General features: G+C 35.1%; 3 protein-coding genes across 4 annotated transcripts; all 3 read right to left on the bottom strand.

The window, feature by feature from the left end:
* Positions 1–4,636: 4,636 nt before the first annotated feature.
* On the bottom strand, positions 4,637–7,424 carry LOC123203912 (metal tolerance protein 1-like). 2 transcript variants are annotated; one of them, XM_044620396.1, is made up of 2 exons: positions 7,164–7,424; positions 4,637–6,170 (listed from the first exon to the last, which is right to left on the bottom strand). In XM_044620396.1, exon 2 carries the CDS (start codon positions 6,168–6,170, stop codon positions 4,860–4,862), a length of 1,311 nt encoding a protein of 436 aa, XP_044476331.1. In that variant the 5' UTR covers positions 7,164–7,424; the 3' UTR covers positions 4,637–4,859. The 2 variants fall into 2 exon arrangements, with proteins under 2 accessions (XP_044476331.1, XP_044476330.1); XM_044620395.1 differs by lacking the exon at positions 7,164–7,424 and adding an exon at positions 6,588–6,796.
* Positions 7,425–12,577: 5,153 nt separating this feature from the next.
* On the bottom strand, positions 12,578–14,369 carry LOC123204771 (50S ribosomal protein L11, chloroplastic). Its single transcript, XM_044621570.1, has 3 exons — positions 14,355–14,369; positions 14,191–14,254; positions 12,578–12,693 (listed from the first exon to the last, which is right to left on the bottom strand). Exons 1-3 carry the CDS (start codon positions 14,367–14,369, stop codon positions 12,578–12,580), a joined length of 195 nt encoding a protein of 64 aa, XP_044477505.1.
* Positions 14,370–14,989: 620 nt separating this feature from the next.
* LOC123204080 (subtilisin-like protease SBT3.9) lies at positions 14,990–19,790 on the bottom strand. The gene is made up of 9 exons (XM_044620626.1): positions 19,546–19,790; positions 19,351–19,442; positions 19,176–19,273; positions 18,941–19,096; positions 18,210–18,874; positions 17,217–17,551; positions 16,517–16,631; positions 16,223–16,415; positions 14,990–15,597 (listed from the first exon to the last, which is right to left on the bottom strand). The coding sequence occupies exons 1-9, from the start codon at positions 19,666–19,668 to the stop codon at positions 15,029–15,031; spliced, it is 2,346 nt and encodes a 781-aa protein (XP_044476561.1). The 5' UTR covers positions 19,669–19,790; the 3' UTR covers positions 14,990–15,028.
* Positions 19,791–20,411: the final 621 nt, after the last annotated feature.

The raw sequence follows: 20,411 nt of genomic DNA, 5'->3' as shown, positions 1-20,411 counted from the left end.
TCACCTATGGACTAATTTTTGTTAAAGATAAGTGTAAAATCGTTATTTTATTAATAATATTAAAAAATATAAAATTTTTATTATATTTTCTTCCTAAGTTTTAAAAACTAACAACTTCGCCCTTATCTAAAGTTTTCTAACTTTGAAAAATCATATTTTCCTTTCAAATTTTTTCTTTATCCCTCCGACCAAAATCTCCAATGCTAACAACCTCCTCTCTCCACCTTAAACAGTTGGCCGGTGCACAAAAAGCAATCTGTAGTAGATCTCTTCATCTCGTCGTCAAAGAGAAGATTTCAACAGATTTCTCTTCAACGACGTCGTCAAATGTCTTTGTCTCTAATGAAGAGATTTGTTTTAGGTCGCTTTTCGTGCACCAATTAATTTTTTAGGGTGAAAAGAGGAGGTCGTTAGCATCAGAAATGGTGGCCAAAGGGGTGAAGAAAAAATTTAGGAGGAAAATGTGACTTTTCAAAGTTAAAAAACTTTAGACAAAAGTTAAGTAGTTAGTTTTTAAAACTTAAGCGGGAAAATTAATCAATTTTATATATTTTTTAATATTATTAGTATAATAACGATTTTACTTTTGTTTCTAACAAAAATTTTAACCACAGTTGATCAATTGGTGAAACTTTGAGTTTTTCAAATATTACATATATAACTTTGAAAACCATGAAAAATTGGGTGAGAAATACTCCTTTGGCCTTATAAAAAACATCCACAAACCAAGAGGATGATCATATTCATGTGTAGTACGTAATGCAATTAGTTAGCGAACCAATCTTCCCTACAACACATTAAAAGCATCAATTGCACTCAAACAATGTTATGTGTATACACTTTTTAATACGATTTTTTTAAATTTATTTAGTTGGTTAAAATGATTAGTGTGTGATAAGTTTTAACACCACTGCCTTAAAAGTTTAATTGTTTTGATAAATTACTATAATCTTATTCATATTTTCTTACCTATTGAATTCTAAAATTGTTATAATTTTATGTTTCAACTATTTTGTATTTCATATGTTACTAAAATTAATTTGTAAAGTTGGCATACAAAAAAGAAAAATTCTTATCGTCATTTACACGAGATATAAATTTTAATCAAAATTAAAAGTAATAGGACATTTTATTAAAAAAAGAAAACTGTTAAATGGTTCTAATTATAATATTTGAATGAGTCAATAAATTTAAAATATAATTTACAAAAAATATTTTGACGGAAGACTTAGGTATAAATTCATAAAGATTACTCTAATAATCTATTTTCTATTATTTGTATTACTTTATTTAGTTTATAAATAATACAATATTATGATAATCTTCTATTATCAATGGGAACGTGACGTATAATATAAAATATAATCTGATTATTATGTTTACCTAATAATTATATTCAAAGATATTTAAATAAAATAATATCATAATATTTTTTATTACCTCCAACCAATCTTTTACATAATCAATCTTTATGGTAATATTTCATTTTTCATAACAAAAAATTACTCAAATCAAATATACCGTAATTTGTTATATGATCTAAAAAACAAATTTACATTTTAAACTTTTAATCCTAAATGTTACAAAGAAATATAAAAAGTTGTCATAAAGTTTTGTTTATCATGAACATGAATTCAAGAGGTAATGAGAGGACAAGATTATAATTTCAGATTTTGGCACAAGAGCAGGGTTCTCATATTGAAGAGTCATGTTCTGCATTTCATTTCTGAATCATAGAGTTCAATAAATCTGTGTGAAATCTAGTTTTCTCTGTTGTCCGTGGCTTAGACATGGCAAAGGGCCTACGAAGACACAGCCTAGGAGCCTTGGGACGTATCGCAAGCCTTGACATATTCTGACCTGGGAGAAGGACTATTTCCCACCCAACTTTTGATGCGTTCTCAAAATACCACACACGCCAGATGAAAATCTAGTTTTCCCACCTATGAGCTGTTAATTTGGATGGTTTCTATTTGCATAAGGGTAAAATGTCCATTTTACCCTTATTAGATGAAATGACAAAAATACCCCTCTGTAAAATTCATCCTAAAATTGATGTGAGGGTTTCCTTCACCCCCCTTAGGTTTTAGAAACTAACATTTCACCTTACCTAAAGTTTTTAAACTTTGAAAACTAACATTTTCACCCCCAAACCTAGGGTTTCCAAATTTTTCAAAAAAACAGCCGCCTCCCATAACTTTCAAAACTAGCAGTTTCACCCCCATTCTGCAACTTCATCTCCCGACGTCGTCTCTGGCGTAGTCACCTGCCTCCTCCTTCTCCTGGTGCAACGGCGGTGGTGGCCGAAAAAGGAAGAGACGGAGATCTCCTTCTCCTGGTGCACGGTGCGACGAAGAGACGGAGATCTCTTCGTCGCACCACCATGCGACGAAGAGGTCTCTCTTCGTCGTTCCACCCAGACGATGAAGGACGACTCTTCGTCGTCCTTCGTCGCTCATCGCGTCGTCCAGATCTGTTCTTCCAGATCTCCGTCTGTTCTTCATCGTCGCGTCGTCCAGATCTGTTCTTCGTCGTCCAAATCTCCTTCGTCGTCCTTTGTAGTCAGAGATCTCCCATCGATCGATTGCAGCGGCCGTCGGTGGTGGCCGGAGAAGGAAGCAAAACCCTAGGGGGTGAAATTAAAGTTTTCAAACTTTGAGGATGGGTTATTTACTTTTTGAAACCTGAAGGGGGAAACGGTGAAATTTTAAAGTTTTAATGTTTTAAATAGTAAATGACGATTTTGCCCCTATTTCTAACTGAAAAAATGGACGGTAGTTTGGTCATGGGTGGGAAAACTGGATTTTCATCTGGCGTGGGTGACATCTTGAAAACGCATCAAAAGTTGGGTGGGAAATAGTCCTTCTCCCTTCTGACCTAGTGTGCTAGATCCATCAATGGACTGGGCTAAACATGATCCAGTCCTTAGGCATTATGGGTTGTGTCAGAGATGGCCCTACACAGCCTACTACCTTGTCTACTATGGCTTGTCTTTATGCACATGTACCAGAAGCATAGTTATACTTTCATTTTAGGGAGAAGGACTATTTCCCACCCAACTTTTGATGCGTTTTCAAGATGCCACCCACGCCAGATGAAAATCCAGTTTTCCCACCCATGACCAAACTGCCGTCCATTTTTTCAGTTAAGAACAGGGGCAAAATCGTCATTTACTATTTAAAACTTTAAAACTTTAAAATTTCACCGTTTCCCCCTTCAGGTTTCAAAAAGTAAATAACCCATCCTCAAAGTTTGAAAACTTTAATTTCACCCCCTAGGGTTTTGCTTCCTTCTCCGGCCACCACCGACGGCCGCTGCAATCGATCGATGGGAGATCTCCGACTACAAAGGACGACGAAGGAGATCTGGACGACGAAGAACAGATCTGGATGACGTGACGATGAAGAACAGACGGAGATCTGGAAGAACAGATCTGGATGACTCGACGAGCGACGAAGGACGACGAAGAGTCGTCCTTCGTTGTCTGGGTGGAACGACGAAGAGAGACCTCTTCGTCGCACGGTGGTGCGACGAAGAGAGACCTCTTCGTCGCACGGTGGTGCGACGAAGAGATCTCTGTCTCTTCGTCGCATTGTGCGACGAAGAGATCTCCGTCTCTTCGTCGCATTGTGCGACGAAGAGATCTCCGTCTCTTCGTCGCACCGTGCACCAGGAGAAGGAGATCTCCGTCTCTTCCTTCTTCGGCCACCACCGCCGTCGCACCAGGAGAAGGAGGAGGCAGGTGACTACGCCGGAGACGATGTCGGGAGATGAAGTTGCAGAATGGGGGTGAAACTGCTAGTTTTGAAAGTTATGGGGGGCGGCTGTTTTTTTGAAAAATTTGGAAACCCTAGGTTTGAGGGTGAAAATGTTAGTTTTCAAAGTTTAAAAACTTTAGGTAAGGTGAAATGTTAGTTTCTAAAACCTAAGGGGGGTGAAGGAAAACCTCACATCAATTTTAGGATGAATTTTACAGAGGGGTATTTTTGTCATTTCATCTAATAAGGGTAAAATGGACATTTTACCCTTATGCAAACAGAAACCATCCAAATTAACAGCTCATGGGTAGGAAAACTGGATTTTCATCTAGCGTGTGTGGTATTTTGAGAACGCATCAAAAGTTGGGTGGGAAATAGTCCTTCTCCCTTCATTTTATTAACAACGCATTGAGTTTGAGCCCATTCTCTTTTGTTTTTGGGAGACCGCAGAGCTCACTTCAATATATAAGATCTTTTTCAATTATGAATAGCATTTGTCCCCTATTCTGTAAAAAGCGCAATATAAAAAGAAATATTTGCTCTAGCCTATGAATAGGAAGAACATTTTTTTGTAAAATCACATCTACTAAGACTAATAGATAAGTTTCTATTTATTTATATTCCAACACGGAATGAAACAGACAATATACAAGATGGGTAGAAGAAGTGATACTTTTTTCGATTTATGAATGAAATTACGGAATATAAAAGAATATACCGATCGTACAGCCCCATAGGATTAATTGTGAGCCAACCCAACAAAGGAAAGAAAAGAGTTGTGTTTAGTTTTATATTTTTGTATTTGAAATTGTATTTAAGATCTATGACTGGCAAGAGGCCAGGACTTGGTTAATAAGCAAAGCCATAACAGAAAAAGATTGACTAATGAAAAGCAACAACTGATATAGCTGAGAAATTATCCCTCAACAGTCAACACTACCTTAAATGTATACTAAAGGACTACAAACCAGCCAAATACATGGTTGATGTGATCATTTAACAGAGTAAAATAATTTGGAAAGTTAAAACAGACACCCAGCTCACCTGAAACAAAAAAAAAAAAACCCACACATGCCAGTCATCGCTCCACGGAACTACTGCCTACCGACGCTCTATCTGAATAGTTACATGGCTGATATTGTATTCTCGCCTAATATACTCAATAACCTTGTCCAGAACCATGTCAGCATCAGCATCAGGCTTTATTTTGACATGGCAAGCCAGCAACACCTTCCCAACTGTTATGGCCCAAATGTGCAATTCGTGGATGGCAACAACCTCATCCATCTCACACAACCCCTTCTCAAGTCGAGTCGCATCAATCTCTCTAGGCGTGCTCTCCATAAGAACCTCCAGAATGTTTTGTAGCATTCTGATTGTTGTGCCCAACACAACTGCTGAGAATATGAGGGTGCATATCAAATCAACAATCTTCCAGTGGGGCTTGTACCATATAATTGCCCCACCAATCATTACACCAATACTCTGGATGGAATCCCCAAGTACATGAAGGTAAGCCCCCTGTACATTGATGTTCCGTTGCTTCTTCTGTGTTGGTACACCCTTCAGTTTCTTCTCATCTTCGGAATTACCAGTGCTGATCAGAGGCTTGGTGTGCTCTGATTCAACATGACGATGATGTGTGCCTACTAGTCCAATGTCAAGTGTCTCCTTATGAACTTCACATGAATGGTCATGATCCTCAATATGATGATCATCTCCACCATGTCCGTGATAATGATTACTATGTCCATCTTCATGATCATGATTACTATGTCCATCTTCATGATCATGATTACCATGTCCATGTCCATGCCCATGACCATAGCTGTGATTGTGACCATGGCCATGGCCATGTCCATGATCGTGGCCCAACAAGATTGCCATGGCTATATTAACAACTAAACCAAACGTAGAAACAACAAACATAAGAAATCCCTGAACTTCACCAGCATCATGAATTAGTCTAGCAATAGCTTCGTATACAAGGATCCCAGTAAGAAGCCATATCAATTGAATTGAAACCAGAGCACCGAGTATCTCAATTCTGAAGAAACCATAAGACTGACGTGGATTTGCCTCCCAACCTGATGCCCAGAGTGAGAACAGGGAAATGGCAAATGCTGCAACATCTGACAAGAGATGAGCTGCATCAGTCAATATAGCAAGACTGTTGGCTTTAACACCTCCAACAACTTCTACACTCATAAAGATGATGCAAAGCACAACTGCTATCAAAAGTTTCCGCATGGATACAGAACGCTCCTTTGCATCTTTAGAATTGGTTTCAGCATCTGAAAATCCACACGGTGCTGTCCCACAAAACTTACTTCCAGCCAGGCGTCGTTCGACAGTTGGCACATCTCCAGATACCTCAATTATATGAGGATGTTCAGAATTTTGCACTTCCATCTGAAAATTTACATCATCAAAAACAGGAACAAGGATAATCCAGAATAATTTTGCAAAAGAGAGCATCCTTAGAAAAACACCGGAGATGATAAATATGCAAAATTCCTCAAAATAAAGCAAGTTAACATCAAACAGAGAAGTTATGTAACAATATGTTGATTTTAGAAGTTTTAAGGATAATTTGAAAGTGTCAATCATTTAAAGTTGTGTAATTTAAAGATAACATTATATCATGGATGACTTCTCATACAGTTCAAGCACTTAACTAGAGTGATAATGTTTATGAATAAACTATCATAACAAGAAATCACCAAAGCAAAGCAGATTCAAACAGAAATATACTTCAGAATAAACACAGGCATGGATTTACATCTAGGCATCTATGACTTTAAGCATCTTTAAGGCATCATTCAATACCTTCAACATCCTCTGTTCTTGGAGCAATTTTTAGTTCAAAAACCCAGTAATATTGAATCTCTGACAAAAACTTGAAAAATTTCTAGCATCTTCAAACAAGTTTCACATAAGAAATTATATATTGGCAATTATCAGCCCTCCTTAGTCGTTAGACAAAGAAAAATATCCATTCCCAAAAGAATTCAAAATAAATTTCAAACTTTCCAAATTCTCTTCCAAAACTCTCTTTATAAGTCTCTTAAATAGCTTGAAAATCATCAAAACAAACAAAACAACAGAAAAAAAAATTGTAAATCACATTTTGGTTCATGGGTTGGATAAAGAAACAGAATAAAAAATTGTTTGGTTTTCTCTTAAGAACAAATCCATAATTACATTAAACATTATACAACAACCACTACTCAACGTACATGCCCACCTCACATCAACAGAGAGAGAAGACTAACGCGAATATTCATCATATATCAGGCAGAGATTCATGAAGATTATATGAAAAAGTGAGCAAAAAACAACGAACCACATTACGTCAAGATTAAGAAAAAACTAAAACAAAAAGACAGGCAAAGAGAAGAGTACCCCTGAATGAATGAAGAATCAACGACGGTGGCTCCAGTTCCTTTACGTACCCCAAAATTTGCAGAAATATGCAGATGAATGAGAAGTGAGGGAACTTATAATACAAACAGAAGGACAAAAACCCAAAAGGGCCAAAACCATGGCCACATAATCTTCTTCTATTAATGCTTCTCTCTCTGTCTCTCTCTCCTATCATTCCATTCAATTAATCAAATTTGTTTCTTCTTAATTAAGGCCTTCCCACTTTTAGTTGCCTTCTGGGCCGCCTCCTTTCTGTTACTTTACATTTTGGCACTGACTAAATTGCATTTTCCAACTAAAGGTTTCCTTATAAGTAGCATTTTCGTATTTAAAATCAAATTTTATTTAAATTTTGAAAAAAAAAATTAAATAATAAACCTCATTTTGAATATGAATTTCAACCCCTTAAAAAGTTTAAAAAATTTCAGTTAATCCCTGCAATTTTTTAAAACCTTGGTTGCAACTGTGTTTATTGCCACCATCACAACTAAGCCTTGATATGATCCAAATCGATTCAACTCAAATTTATTTGATTCAAATTTGAATTGAACTCAAATAAAAAAATTTCACTCGTTTTTTAAATAGAATAGAACTCAAGTTAGAAGGTGTTCGGCTTGGTTCAGCTTGACTCTGGCTCAAATTTATGACTTAAATTAGTAGGTCAAATTTATAACTCGATTTGGATCAAATTTATAATTCAAATTGGTAGTTCAAAATTGTGGCTTGATTCAATTTGAATCAAAAATTTTGAATATTATTTGGAAAAGACAACATCATTTTATCAATGAACTACGAACTTGAGTCATGAATCTAAGTCATCCATTTGAGCCGAACCAAGCTACAAATTTAAACAATTGATTCAAGCTACGAAATCTAGTCAAACTCGAATTTAACCGATCTAAACTATTTTTCATTCGAACCAAACTTAATTTTGACTTGACAAACTTGAGTTAAACTTGAGTTGGATTATTTTCTATTTGAGTTGAACTCGAGGCAAGGGTGTTCAGACTCAGCCCGGTCTATATCCACCCCTAACCACAACCCCTCACCATCCCATAATTGTTTAAAACCTGTTGGTGTTGATCGACTCTTTGTAAACCATGAGATCAACTTGTTGACACAATTAGATCTAGTTAACAATTTATATCATCCAGTTTTATAAACTTACCGTTTCTCAAAGTTGATGATGAGATTGAAGAAGTAGTAGATTAACTCACCAACAAAGTGTGGACACGATCTTGTGTGGGGTGGGTTGTTGGCGAAAGAGAGGTGGTGAGTGAGGATCCGGAGCAAAGGAAAAAGGTGATGAGGGTAAAGGAAAGAGAAATAAAAGGGTTATTATACAATTTAGACAATTCAAGAGTTTTTCTAATTTTTGCTAATTTTTCGATAAATGAGATAGTAACGATATAATGTTATTTTTACTTTTTGACTTTGATTTTTGGTAAAAAAGTGATATTTATATTATCAATTAATATAAAAAGTTCTTGGGTCAAATCCCGGGTGGAAAAATGATATTCTCTCTTGGCATTTTGATATATAAAGAAATTTGGTTTTGATATGGAAACCAATTCTCTTTTTATATTACAAAAATGGAGGAGAAGAAATGGAAATGCAAAGTTGGTTTTTTGGCATTTGATTTTCAGGGTAAGTACATGCATTAATAGAATGACATTAAAGACCCGGAATTCAACCCCTAATTGCAGGTTACTGTGGTTTTTTTGTTCAAATTCAATTTTCTTTTTTCCTTTTTTTGGGATTGAAATCAATATAGAAAGTTGGTTTTTTCAATCCCTAATTGCGGGTGTTTAAATTTTTTGATTTTTTAGGCCAAAGACTTATTCCCAACCGAGGTTTAGTATACTGCCAAACTTTCATTTATTAAATTTTGAAAACTTAAATACTTACTTATCAACTATGAAAGTTAGAAAAATTTGTTAGTATCAGAGATATAATTATCATTTAATCAGTAATATTAAAAAATAAAATTTTATCTCATTTTCTTACCCTATTTTAAAATTAACAATTTTCCTTAGTTTAGTTTTGAAAATTTACCTTTTCCCCCTAAAATTTTCATTTTTTTCTTTTTTCTTTGACAACTGAATTCTAATCGAGGCCGTCTTCAACCCATCTTTTTTCTCTATCACAAACGACAAAAGCTAAAGATAGATAAAATGTTTTTTATGAACAACAAAACTTGGGTTTGGGGTGAAACCAAAGCGTCGTCTAAGATAGAGTTGTTGACCAATTTGAGCATCCAAAAATGAATACAAAGAGCGGAGATCAATTTTTTGGCCAATTTGGGCATCCAGAAACGAAGACAAAGAGCACCAATAGAGTGAGAGACACGTTCATTGTCACCCCAAACCTAAGTTTCATTCTTGCTGGAAAAGATGCATTCGTTTGTCTTTGACCTTCGTTGTCTACAGTAAAGAAAGAAGATGAGCTGAAGATAGTCTTGGCTGAAGTCTAGTTGCTAAAGAATGAAGAAAAAAAATAAAACCCCAGGGAAAATATATATTTTTAAAATTAAATTGAGAAAAATTATTTGTTTTTAAAACTATGTGAAAAAATAAAATTAGTAATTTTTTAATATTACTGGTTAAATGACAATTATACTTGTAATATTAACAAATTTTTCTAACTTTAATAGTTGACAAATAAATATTTGAGTTTTCGAAACTTAACCTATGTGAATTTGATAATAGCGTAAACCTTGGATAAGAATAAGACTTTTGGTCTTTTCTTTTTTTAATATTGATAAAAAATTTTATTTGAATTAGATCATCCTTTCCAGAATGAATTGACATCTCTATAATCGGAGTTTAATATTTATAGGTTGTTAATGAGCTTCTAATTCATGCTCTCTTATTTGGACGCCTGTCACTTGAACTACCATTGAGAGGCCACATGTTCAAATTCAGTCAAAATTAATTGAAGGGCCATATCTGGAATAGTCCATCTCATTTGTTGCTTTCCAAGGGCTGTGCGCATGCCTGCTATCTTCTCGGGAAATAATGACATATCGACAAAAGATGTTTGTCCTGTATCTTGAGAGTGACACCTAGGGCTTCATTCCACGTAGAAAGAATGCTTGCTTTGTGATAAGATGATAAGGTTCTTTTTTTTTGTATACACTTTTTACTGACAATAATTCCCACTCACTCTTCTCTGTTTGGTTATGTCTTTTCTCATAATGTTTGGGCTAAATGACTTGTTCTCACCCAAAGTTTGTTACAAACCTCATTTATATCTATTAAGTATTAAAAACTTAAATATCTACCTATAAACTATTAAAATAAACATAAACACTGAAGTTTTAACGGTAAAATCGTTATTTAATTAGCAATATATTATTTATCCAATTCCCCTTAGGTTTAGAAAACTAATAATTTTCTCTAGGATTAAACTTTGAAAAGTTATATTTCCCCCTTTAAAGTTTCAATCTTTTCCTTCCTACTTTAATGCCCAGACTTCGACCAAGATCGTCTTCATCCCATTCTTCTCTCTCTGTTGCTAACGATGAAGGTCGACAACCAAGAAACCTCAGTGCATGATGCAAAGTCCACGACAAATTGAAACATTTGGATGACAAATGCCTATTCAGTGAAATCTCACCTTCTTTCTCTCATCCAAAGTCAAATCAACAGAAGCACCTTTGATTTCTTGTCATTTAGAGCCGATTTAGTGAAGATGAAGGTGAACTTCGATTCGACGTTTTAGCTTCTTCACTTTATCGGCTTCATGTCATGTGCCAATGTTTCTTTGTTGTTGACAACAAAGAGAGAAGAATGGGATGAAGGGGTTTCGGTTGGAGTTCAGTCACCAGAGAAGGAAGGAAAATATTGAAACCCCAGAGGGGAAAATATAACTTTTCAAAATAAAAATTGTCAGTTTTCTAAACTTGGGGGGAAATGGATGATGTTTTATCATTTTTAATATATTATTGATTGAATAACGATTTTATCCCTGAAAATTAACTGTATTTGCTAATTTTAATAATTCATGAATTGGTATTTAGATTTTCAATACTTAATGGGTATTCAGTGCATATTCATCAAAATATGCAACAATCAATCAAAACCAAGAAAATTGTTTTCACTATTTATTTAGTATGTGCAGTTTTTTTGTTCATTTAAATGGGTAGCCAAAATGATCTCCAAATCAAACCAAAGTCACACCAATACAAACACAACACAAAGAGCTTTCTTTCAAGCTAGGGTAGCCCTCATAAAACAGTCAAAATGTTGATCAAAGTTAGTGGCAAAAAACATAATTTTAGTGCAATTCTCTGTCATAAGCAAAAATAACATACATACATACTTTAATTTAGATTTTTAAGGAAACATAAAATATACCCAAGGCATAAAGGAATGATTCCACCAACCTTAGGTTTTCCACCACCAATCTTTTACCAAGAATGATTGGATAAAAGAAAAATAAGTAAAAGCTTTAAAGCTTCTTAACAAAGTTTATAAAATTTCCAATAATGACTAAAAGAAATACATGGTGTGAGGCCACCCTTTATATAATGAGAGGGTTGGCGGCAAAGTAGACTTCCAAGGCAAAAATCAATTAAATTTCACCAAAACTCCTTAAATTAAGCTAAGCCACCTTTACATGACACACCTCATTCCTTAATTAATGAATATAAGACAAAATAGGACACTTTTTTTCCTTAAATAAAGGAAACTTATTTTCTAACTAAGTTAATCATCTTATCTTCTAATTTAAATCTAACTAAAGGCACACTTTGAGCTCTTTGCGTTTTAAAAAGGAGTCTTGGACTTTTGGGCCTATAATGGACTTCAAATGTTACACTTTTAGACAATTAAAGCAAACTATAGAAGTGGATGGTCCTGAGTCTACTTAAGGAGGCTATACATAAAGGTGAATTTAGACCAAAATTAAAGAGGATTATTTCCTTAGGCCTGTGTATTGCTGGAAATTCATTCATCTTAGCTTCTTAGGTGGCATGGTGACTTAAGGAAGATGTAGAGCCCAAAAATGGAGAAGGGCCCGTAGATGCTTCAGTATCACTTTGGAAATGAAACAAACTTTGGGTGGGAAAAGTCCTTTGGCCTAATATTTGATAATAATATTATAATAAAACTATGTTCACCCAGTTTTAACAATACTTAAATGATATATTATCATATAATTGTATTTTCTTTAATGAGACATCCGATTACCTACGTGGTTACATCATTATTAGAAACATAACCACTGTGCTATAATTTCTCAATGCAGCTGCAACCTTCATTTATCTTTAAGAAACCAAATTACAACTCAAAAGGTCCAAAGAAAAAAAAAGGATGTTTAGAATACTAAATATATTTTGATGGATTTCATGTGATAATTGCTACCATAGAGCTACAACAGAACTAATCAAATTATGGGATTACTTTATTTTTGGGTTCAAGAATAGGAGGATCAACATCAATACCCATATTAGAAATAGTTACTAATATATTTCTCATGGTTGATTGAACAATGGTGCAATTCATATCTAGAAGTTTTCAGTATCAAGATATTATTCACTTTAAAAATACAGTTCATCATGATGTGAGGTTTTAGATTGTAAAGTCTAAAAACAAAACCACAATAGATTGTATATTCAAAATGGGCAATATCTTGATAATAGACTAACTTATGAGACCAAGGATGTTAGAGAGGGTCAAACTCATTTGGCATGGGCAAGATATGCTTTTTCTCGTTGACAATCACAACTACAAAAGCAAGTTATTAAAAGCTTAATATCACAGATATTTCTAGAATGTGGCATGCTCATAATTTTTTTTTGATAACGAGGAACCTCATCTGAGTTGGATGGATCCTTCAAGGTAGAACCAATCACACCGAGCAAGACAAGCCCAAGTCTTATGACTGACCGCACAACTACTAAACTGAATAAATCAAAAGTTTGATCTTGAAATGCCACCAGAGAGACTTGAACCCATGTTTTTTTATATATAGAATCTCCTCTTTTATCACTCAAACTATCTCTTGGACGTGACATGCTCATAATTGGGAGATACTAATTAAAATAGCCTCATTTTTTCCCTTGCATTCATATATAGTCATTTTTTTTCCTATTATACATAATAACCCAAAACATACAATATCTAAAATACCTTTAGGCTTTCTACTCACCTAGCCAAGATATAAACTCATCCAATCAAGACATAAAATGGCACACTTAGTTGGTTGGCCAACCTATCCGACCATGGCCAACCAGCCAACCAATCCAGTCAACCACAAATCCTAAAATCTTCTCCTTTCAAAGGCAAAATAAAACTAAAAAGTGACTATATTTGTGTAATTGGAAAAAAAAGGTAGCTATATACGTATAAAAAACAAAAAGGGTGGCTATTTTAATTAATATTCCCATAATTGGGCTAAAAATACTATACACTAGTTCTGCAATGAGTTTAGTTCATATTCAGAAAGACAATGACAGAAGGAATCTATTTTCACTATTTGAAATCATGATTCCTGGAGAAAGGATTCGGTTCATTTCAATGGAAACAATGATCTTGTCCAAGAACCAGAACCACCAATTCTTCAACTTTAAGTCATCATTGTGTTTCTCTTATATGTTTGAATCTTATTTCTCTACTTACCTCGGCAAGTAATATGAATTCTCCAGCAACTACGACAAAGGTAGTTTGAGTGAAAAAAGCAAGGGATTACAAGTAAAAAAGTAAGAGTTTAAATCCCTCCAATAACATTTCAAGTTTAAACTCTTAACCTTCCTAAACCCAGTTTCACCTACTTTAGCTGATCGTTCAGCCCCTACAACTACCAAAATGAAACTTGTATAACTTGGCACAAAACCAATATTAATGTTGGTAAATCTAACCAAAAAGTGAGATACTGGACCCAAAATTATAGTCAAAACTATACAATAATTCTGACTTTTAACAAATTTAAAGTTACAAATAATGGCTGTACTGCTGCTATCAAATGGTTACTTTTTTGGGTCCACCAGAGAATAGATGCATACCGGCAGCCTTGAGGAGCAAAACAGAAGCAGGAGGGCTCTTGAGAATGAAAGTGAAGCTCTTATCCTGAAAACAAAGGCAGAGGTAAAGCAAACGAATGCTATACCTTGCACTGTGTTCGAATAAAAAATGAAAACAATAAAACTATGCGTAACACTTTTAGTACATGATTTTGGTACATAGATAATATGTCATTATGTGATTAGATGATTTTGAACTAAAAATAGAATAACATTCAATCACATCATGATACATCATCTTTATACCAAAAGAGTGTACACATAGTATTGCTCTTAGAAGTTGAGGAAGGAAGATTTCTTATTAATCGTTATGTCTTTTGAACAATTCTAGTATAAACAGTTTTTGGTTTTTGGGTTAATCATATTTATTTATATTTGCCATCTCCCCTTTTCTCTCTCTTTATCAGTTGATTAATTTAGCTTCTGGTTTCTTTTTCTTCTCTTCAACTCATAAAGATGCCAATCTCCATCACCATTTCCAGTCCCAGTTATAGAATATGGCAAGTTACTCAATCTACATATGTGGACATTATTCACTTTGTATACATTGTCTTGACAGTTTGAGTTCACAGACTATTCAATCAGTTTAGCTTAGCATCTCTGACCGATGTGTTATGCGCACATAAACCCAATATCTATCATGTTTTCCAAATATGGGATTTGTTTAAAGGTGTCACAAAAGTTCATTGATTCTTCAAATTATTGACTTTTGGATGTATAATCTTCCACAAGCAGTTGTATATACATGTGCAAGATGCTAAGAAAAGCATAATTACTCATCTTAAAAAAGAAACATTTGATTAATGGATTTTCAGTAATATTATTCATAGGAATACCATTCATGTTTGACAGTCCGTATAGCTATAGGACTTCTAACAAAATGCTCACCATCAGTCCATGTGAGGCTGCCAAATCTGTAATCTGCAAGCAATTTCTCTGTTGTGGAGAATGTAGCTTTGAAGGAGATAACTTTCCTGGTCATGTTAAAACTTAAAACTTGAGGCTCAACTCTCATTTTTATGCCGTATGGAGCTTCCTCTACAGCTCTATAGACTGAGTTAATGTGTCCCACATTTGTCACCTTTCTAGTCACTGTCACTGACTGTCTGAGATTTGGGATGGTGATAGATGGGAGGTTGAGGTTCAGCTCAAGATGGCTGCTTTTAGAGCAACTGATTTTGGTCTTGGTTAAAGCACTAATGGATGCATTTGTGTGCCCCATGGAGCAAAGGAACTGAATATAGTCTTCTGTAGAAATATCATAAACAAGCCCAGGTTGCATTGCCCTGTTAGGATTGACATGCCCTCCTCCCATGTCAAATGGATCTGCCGCTTTGCGAGTAAAACCCTCCTCGAATATGTTCATTCCATCAGTTCCAGTTTGGGAAGCTGCAGTTTCATCATTTGTGACACCGTTAAGAAAATCTCATATCAACAAAGTACTGAAAAAATGTTAGACATATGTATGTGTTTTACATTACTTCGGGATGCTAACATATGATTGGTTAAATATTTTGTAAACTTCTTAAACTGTCCAAATGTATTTTGAATTGTAAAATCCAAAACCATTAAAGTGAATCTTGACAATAGGTTGGTCTATTAGATAAAAAATGTTACAAATAGTATCAATGTGAAATTTCACAACCCACATTGGCAAAACATAAGAGCAATGAACATACAAACAGAGACAGACCCCTCATGACTTGAAAATTTTTCATGTAGATCTCTTAAATTTTTAGTTGACTTCTCTGGACTTCGAAAATTTTTCAAATATAACCCTTAAAATTTTATATGACCCACTTTATGTTTCATTATCTCTTTATCAACTTTCCTATATTTTAATTTTATTCAATCTTAATTGTCTTTATTTTATTTTTAAGTTCAACATTACATATAAACTCAATTTATCTCCCCGTGTTTTATTGATATAAAATTTGTCTGAGGGTGTCATATCATTAATATTATAATCTCGGATGCTTATTATAAAAAATAAAAGGGTTTGAGTTAAAATCACCAGTAGTAACTAGAGCTGATCTTATGGCTGCAGGAGACCAATCTTTATGTACAGATTTGATGAGAGCTGCTATCGCTGCTACATGGGGACAAGCCATTGAAGTGCCTGATAGCAGTGCATAAGAATTCAAGTGCTTTCTGCCGAATGGTGTAAATGCAGCTAAGATATCCACACCTGGTGCAGCTACATCAGGCTACACTCTCAAACAGACATTGAAAAGAAGGCAATGAACTCAGTATACATATAAAAAAAACAAAAGACGAGAACAAAAAAATTTCAGCTTGTTGGCTATACCTTCAATATGGCTGGGGATATTGAACTGGGTCCTCTGGAAGAAAAAGATGCAACTTGAGGAGATACCCATTTCCCAATTACAGTCTTGGGAAAATTCAGCTTTGCAAGCGGAGACCTGCGAGTGAATAAACACAATAATGTTCTTCAGTTCTATAATACGAATCGGGCCAAGCCCCAACCCTTAGCTCGAGTTTGGTTTAAATGAAAAGTAACTCTGTTTGAGTTTATATAGTTAAAATTAAGGGTGATTTAAGTTTAGCTCAAATTTATAGTTCAAATCAGTGGTTTGAATTTTTAACTTAGTTCGGTTTGAATTTATGGCTCGGATTTGTGGCTCATTGACAAAATAATATCGTTTTATCCTAATAATATCCAAAATCATCGATTCAAGCTAAACCGAGCCACTAATTTGAACAATAAATTTGAGTTTATTTGAACTATAAATTCGAGCTAAATGGAGTCATGAATTCGAACCAAATTGAACCACAAATTCAAACTAACGATTCGAGTAATAAATTTAAACTGAACTCAAATTGAATCGAATTGAACACCTTCTAGCCTAAATTCAGTTCGATTTAAAAGATGAGTCGAATTTTCTAGTTTGGATTTGACTTAAATTTAAATTAAACTAAACCGAACCAAGCCGGCCTTCGAGACTGAGCTGGTTCGGATCATATCCAGCCCTTTCATATCTCATTACCTTGCCGTTCTGATGTAAGAAAGTATTTCTGTCCCAACTTCGTAATCTACTTTAACACAGGGAATCAAATCACAGGAGGGAAGCCCGTCGTTATGAAACTGTGCTAATATAAGCCCAACTCCTCCTGCTTCCGCTACTGTTAATGATGTATTAACCATGTCCACCTTATCAGATTTTGAAAAGCACAGTATAATTTTCCCTGATGCTAATGTTGCGTTAAGAGTTCCCGGGTTGCAATATTTGCTGGAATCATCTTTAGAGTCGACAGCTACACGTTCAGAGTATGTGAGGCCAGTGAATCCCCAATTTTCCTTTCCAGTATCCATGGATTGACCCTGCAAGAGATAGAAAGTAGACCATAAATCTTAACAATTGCATTCTCCGGCAGATTTGAGTAGAGATGGCAACTGGGCAGGCCGGGGATGAACCTCTTCCCCTTTCCCATAGCCATAGGAGATATTAATCTTTATCTTCGGTTTATCCCCATTATAGTGGTGATAAAGATTTCCACCCCTTACCCATAGTAAAACATCCTTTTCCGGTTCCCATACTTATAGGAAAAATCATCTCCCGTACTTTCAAAACAACATAAACATATTAAACAGTAAATTTAACTATATTAGGTCATAAAACCAATCTATTATTTTAAATATCATAAATAGCATGTATCAATTACTTTAACATACAAAACAAAAAAACATAAAAAAAATTTAAAAAAATATAAATAATCTAAAACAATAAAGATGCATTAATATTTTAAACAAATATATTAATATAAATGGACGAGGATGAAGCAAGTCTAGGAGAAGACATATATATCAATTTTCCCGATTGTAGGGATATTTTTTGTTCCATTTTCTCTTTTTATCAGTAAATCATCTCCCCTTTAGGGTCACGACGAGTCGAAAACCCTAAATTAGAAAACCCTAAATTAGGATCAAAATTGTTATAGCTAGATTTGAGTCTTCAAAATTATTTGCTATTTTAATTTACCCAGACAGTTTGGTGATTTCCAAGTGTAATAGCTGTTGGGAAGGCCCGGTCGATCGTGGTGGCTCCAACAGTGATGATCCAGGGGGCGGTATTCGCAATAGTTTGAGAAGTAGGACCATCATTTCCTGCTGAACAAACGACAGTGATCCCCCTAGAAGCCGCATGGAAGGATCCAACAGCAATTGAGTCACGTTGATCAATGTAGGAGAACAATGGTATATTACTGCCTAGAGACAGCGATAGAATATCAACTCCATCATGTATAGCTTTATCAAATGCTTTTAGTATATCAGCATCGGCGCATCCGAAGCCATCCCAGCAAGCCTTGTAAATTGCTAAGTGAGCCAGAGGTGCTCCTCCTCTGGCTACACCTGCTGCTAGTCCTTTATAACTTGCTTTGTCAACAAAATTGCCTGCTGCTGTAGAAGCTGTATGAGTGCCATGGCCTGCTGCATCCCGCGGCGATAAAAACTCATCATCTTTGGTTGTGTCTATGGATCTGTTGATCATATGCATCACTCCTTTTATGAACCAGCGAGCCCCGATTAATTTTTTGTTGCAGTTGGAGGAGTTAAAATTCTGTCCCTTCTGACATTTTCCCTTCCAATGGGATGGAATTGGACCCATACCTTTATCGCTGAAGCTTTCGGACTCCGGCCAAACTCCTACAAGTTGAAGTTCATCAAAATTTAAGTGAATTATCTCTATTTAGCAATGATGTGTGATGTTACCTGAATCAATTACACCAATGATAGTTCCTTCTCCCATGTTGCTCTCAGTTGAAAGTTTTCCAGAAGAATGAAAATTCAGCCCAATGAATTCCCAGCTTCTGGTTGTGTGGAGCTTGAAAATGCCATTTTGAATTACTTGGAGAACACCAGGAAACTCTGCCATTTGAAAGTAGCCACTTTTTAACATGATGGAACAAAATTAGTCCATACGGGTGCCTTCTTCAAACTATCATACCTGCAATGTTTTTTGCTTCGGTTTCTGTTAGCCTAGCAGCAAATCCAGAGAAGCCATGCTTATAGCTATAAAGAATCGAACGCATTGCTGCTTCTTTGCTGTGGTACAAAGTTGTGAAGCTTGGTTTAACTGAGAATCAGAGTTATTACAATGAGGATGTAGATTAGAGCTGTACCTTCCAAGCAAGGTTGATAATAATTTATGGTGAGACTTTGTAATTGTTACTGGATCTTCATACTTATTCTCCCCCATATAAACAATGTACACCTACAACATTTTCAACAGATACTCAAACCAGTAAAAATTTGAAGAGGAAGAGAAATACGAGAAAATCCGAATCCGGAAGTTTAAGTAACATATTTACGCTTACATTAGTAGAGGCATCAACAGATATCAAAGAAATTTGAACATAGTACTGCAGAAGAAAGAATACAAGAATTCTGGGGAACTGGCTTTTTCTTGTTGCTATCCTGCTATTCAACATGGTATCCATCAGCAATGCATATGGTAATGTGGATTGAGATATTGGGGTCTTGAATTTCGTTATAATAAGGTGATACAATTCATAATAAGCACTCGTAAATTGTGAAGTATCCCATATTATTAGGAATTAAGTTGATCGTGGGTATATAAATATAAGGAAAAGTTTAGCTCTTTAAGCTATCCAATAGCCTCACGGGAAGGTACCAGTCTGTATGATGCCACCTCTAACTTTAATAAGAAAGCCTTGGAAAGCCTCACCAACTTGATAGACAGGATGGGGAAAGTTGAACATTTTTCTTTTGGTTCACTTTTGCTCTTTATGCTAATTTTTCCTTTATTCATCGTTAAGGCTTTATGTTCAGTCAAGTTGAAAAAGCATGTGAGAATATATGTGATTATGGAAATTTCTGAGTAGGAAAGATGCTCAAGTAACAGCTCCTCAACAAATATGGAATTGTGAATGAGACATTTAGTGTAGAAATATTTGCTGAGATTTAAACTGATTGCTGAAACTTCGGGCACAACCACTGCACCAAACTTGAACTCATGCTTTCAAGCTTGGCATCCTACCACTTGGGGGCACAAGTTCATAAGTCGCATAATCATAAACCGATTGAGGAACTGAAGCTTCACCAGTATCCATATTTATTTTGTTTCGGTGTCTTTTTCAGCTCGTAAATGCTTAAAGTCGATGACATTGCATAATCCACTTTCACTGTTACCTCCTTTTATTTAAAGTCCAGTGCTGTGAGA

The sequence above is a fragment of the Mangifera indica genome, chromosome 20, assembly GCF_011075055.1.
Source record: "Mangifera indica cultivar Alphonso chromosome 20, CATAS_Mindica_2.1, whole genome shotgun sequence".
NCBI lineage: Eukaryota > Viridiplantae > Streptophyta > Magnoliopsida > Sapindales > Anacardiaceae > Mangifera > Mangifera indica.
This window is presented reverse-complemented; position numbering and strand designations above follow the sequence as displayed.

What these genes read in the sequence shown, in the direction of transcription:
- LOC123204771 (XM_044621570.1), bottom strand. An exon ending in TTTGCTCCTCAAGGCTGCCG is followed by an intron (nt 12,694 to 14,190) that starts GTATGCATCTAT and finishes GAAAACTTCTAG; the next exon opens with ATATGAATTGCACCATTGTT.
- LOC123204080 (XM_044620626.1), bottom strand. Translation starts at nt 19,668, where the DNA reads ATGGATACCATGTTGAATAGCAGGATAGCAACAAGAAAAAGCCAGTTC. An exon ending in CTGTTGATGCCTCTACTAAT is followed by an intron (nt 19,443 to 19,545) that starts GTAAGCGTAAAT and finishes AAAATGTTGTAG; the next exon opens with GTGTACATTGTTTATATGGG. An exon ending in CGAAGCAAAAAACATTGCAG is followed by an intron (nt 19,097 to 19,175) that starts GTATGATAGTTT and finishes TTCAAATGGCAG; the next exon opens with AGTTTCCTGGTGTTCTCCAA.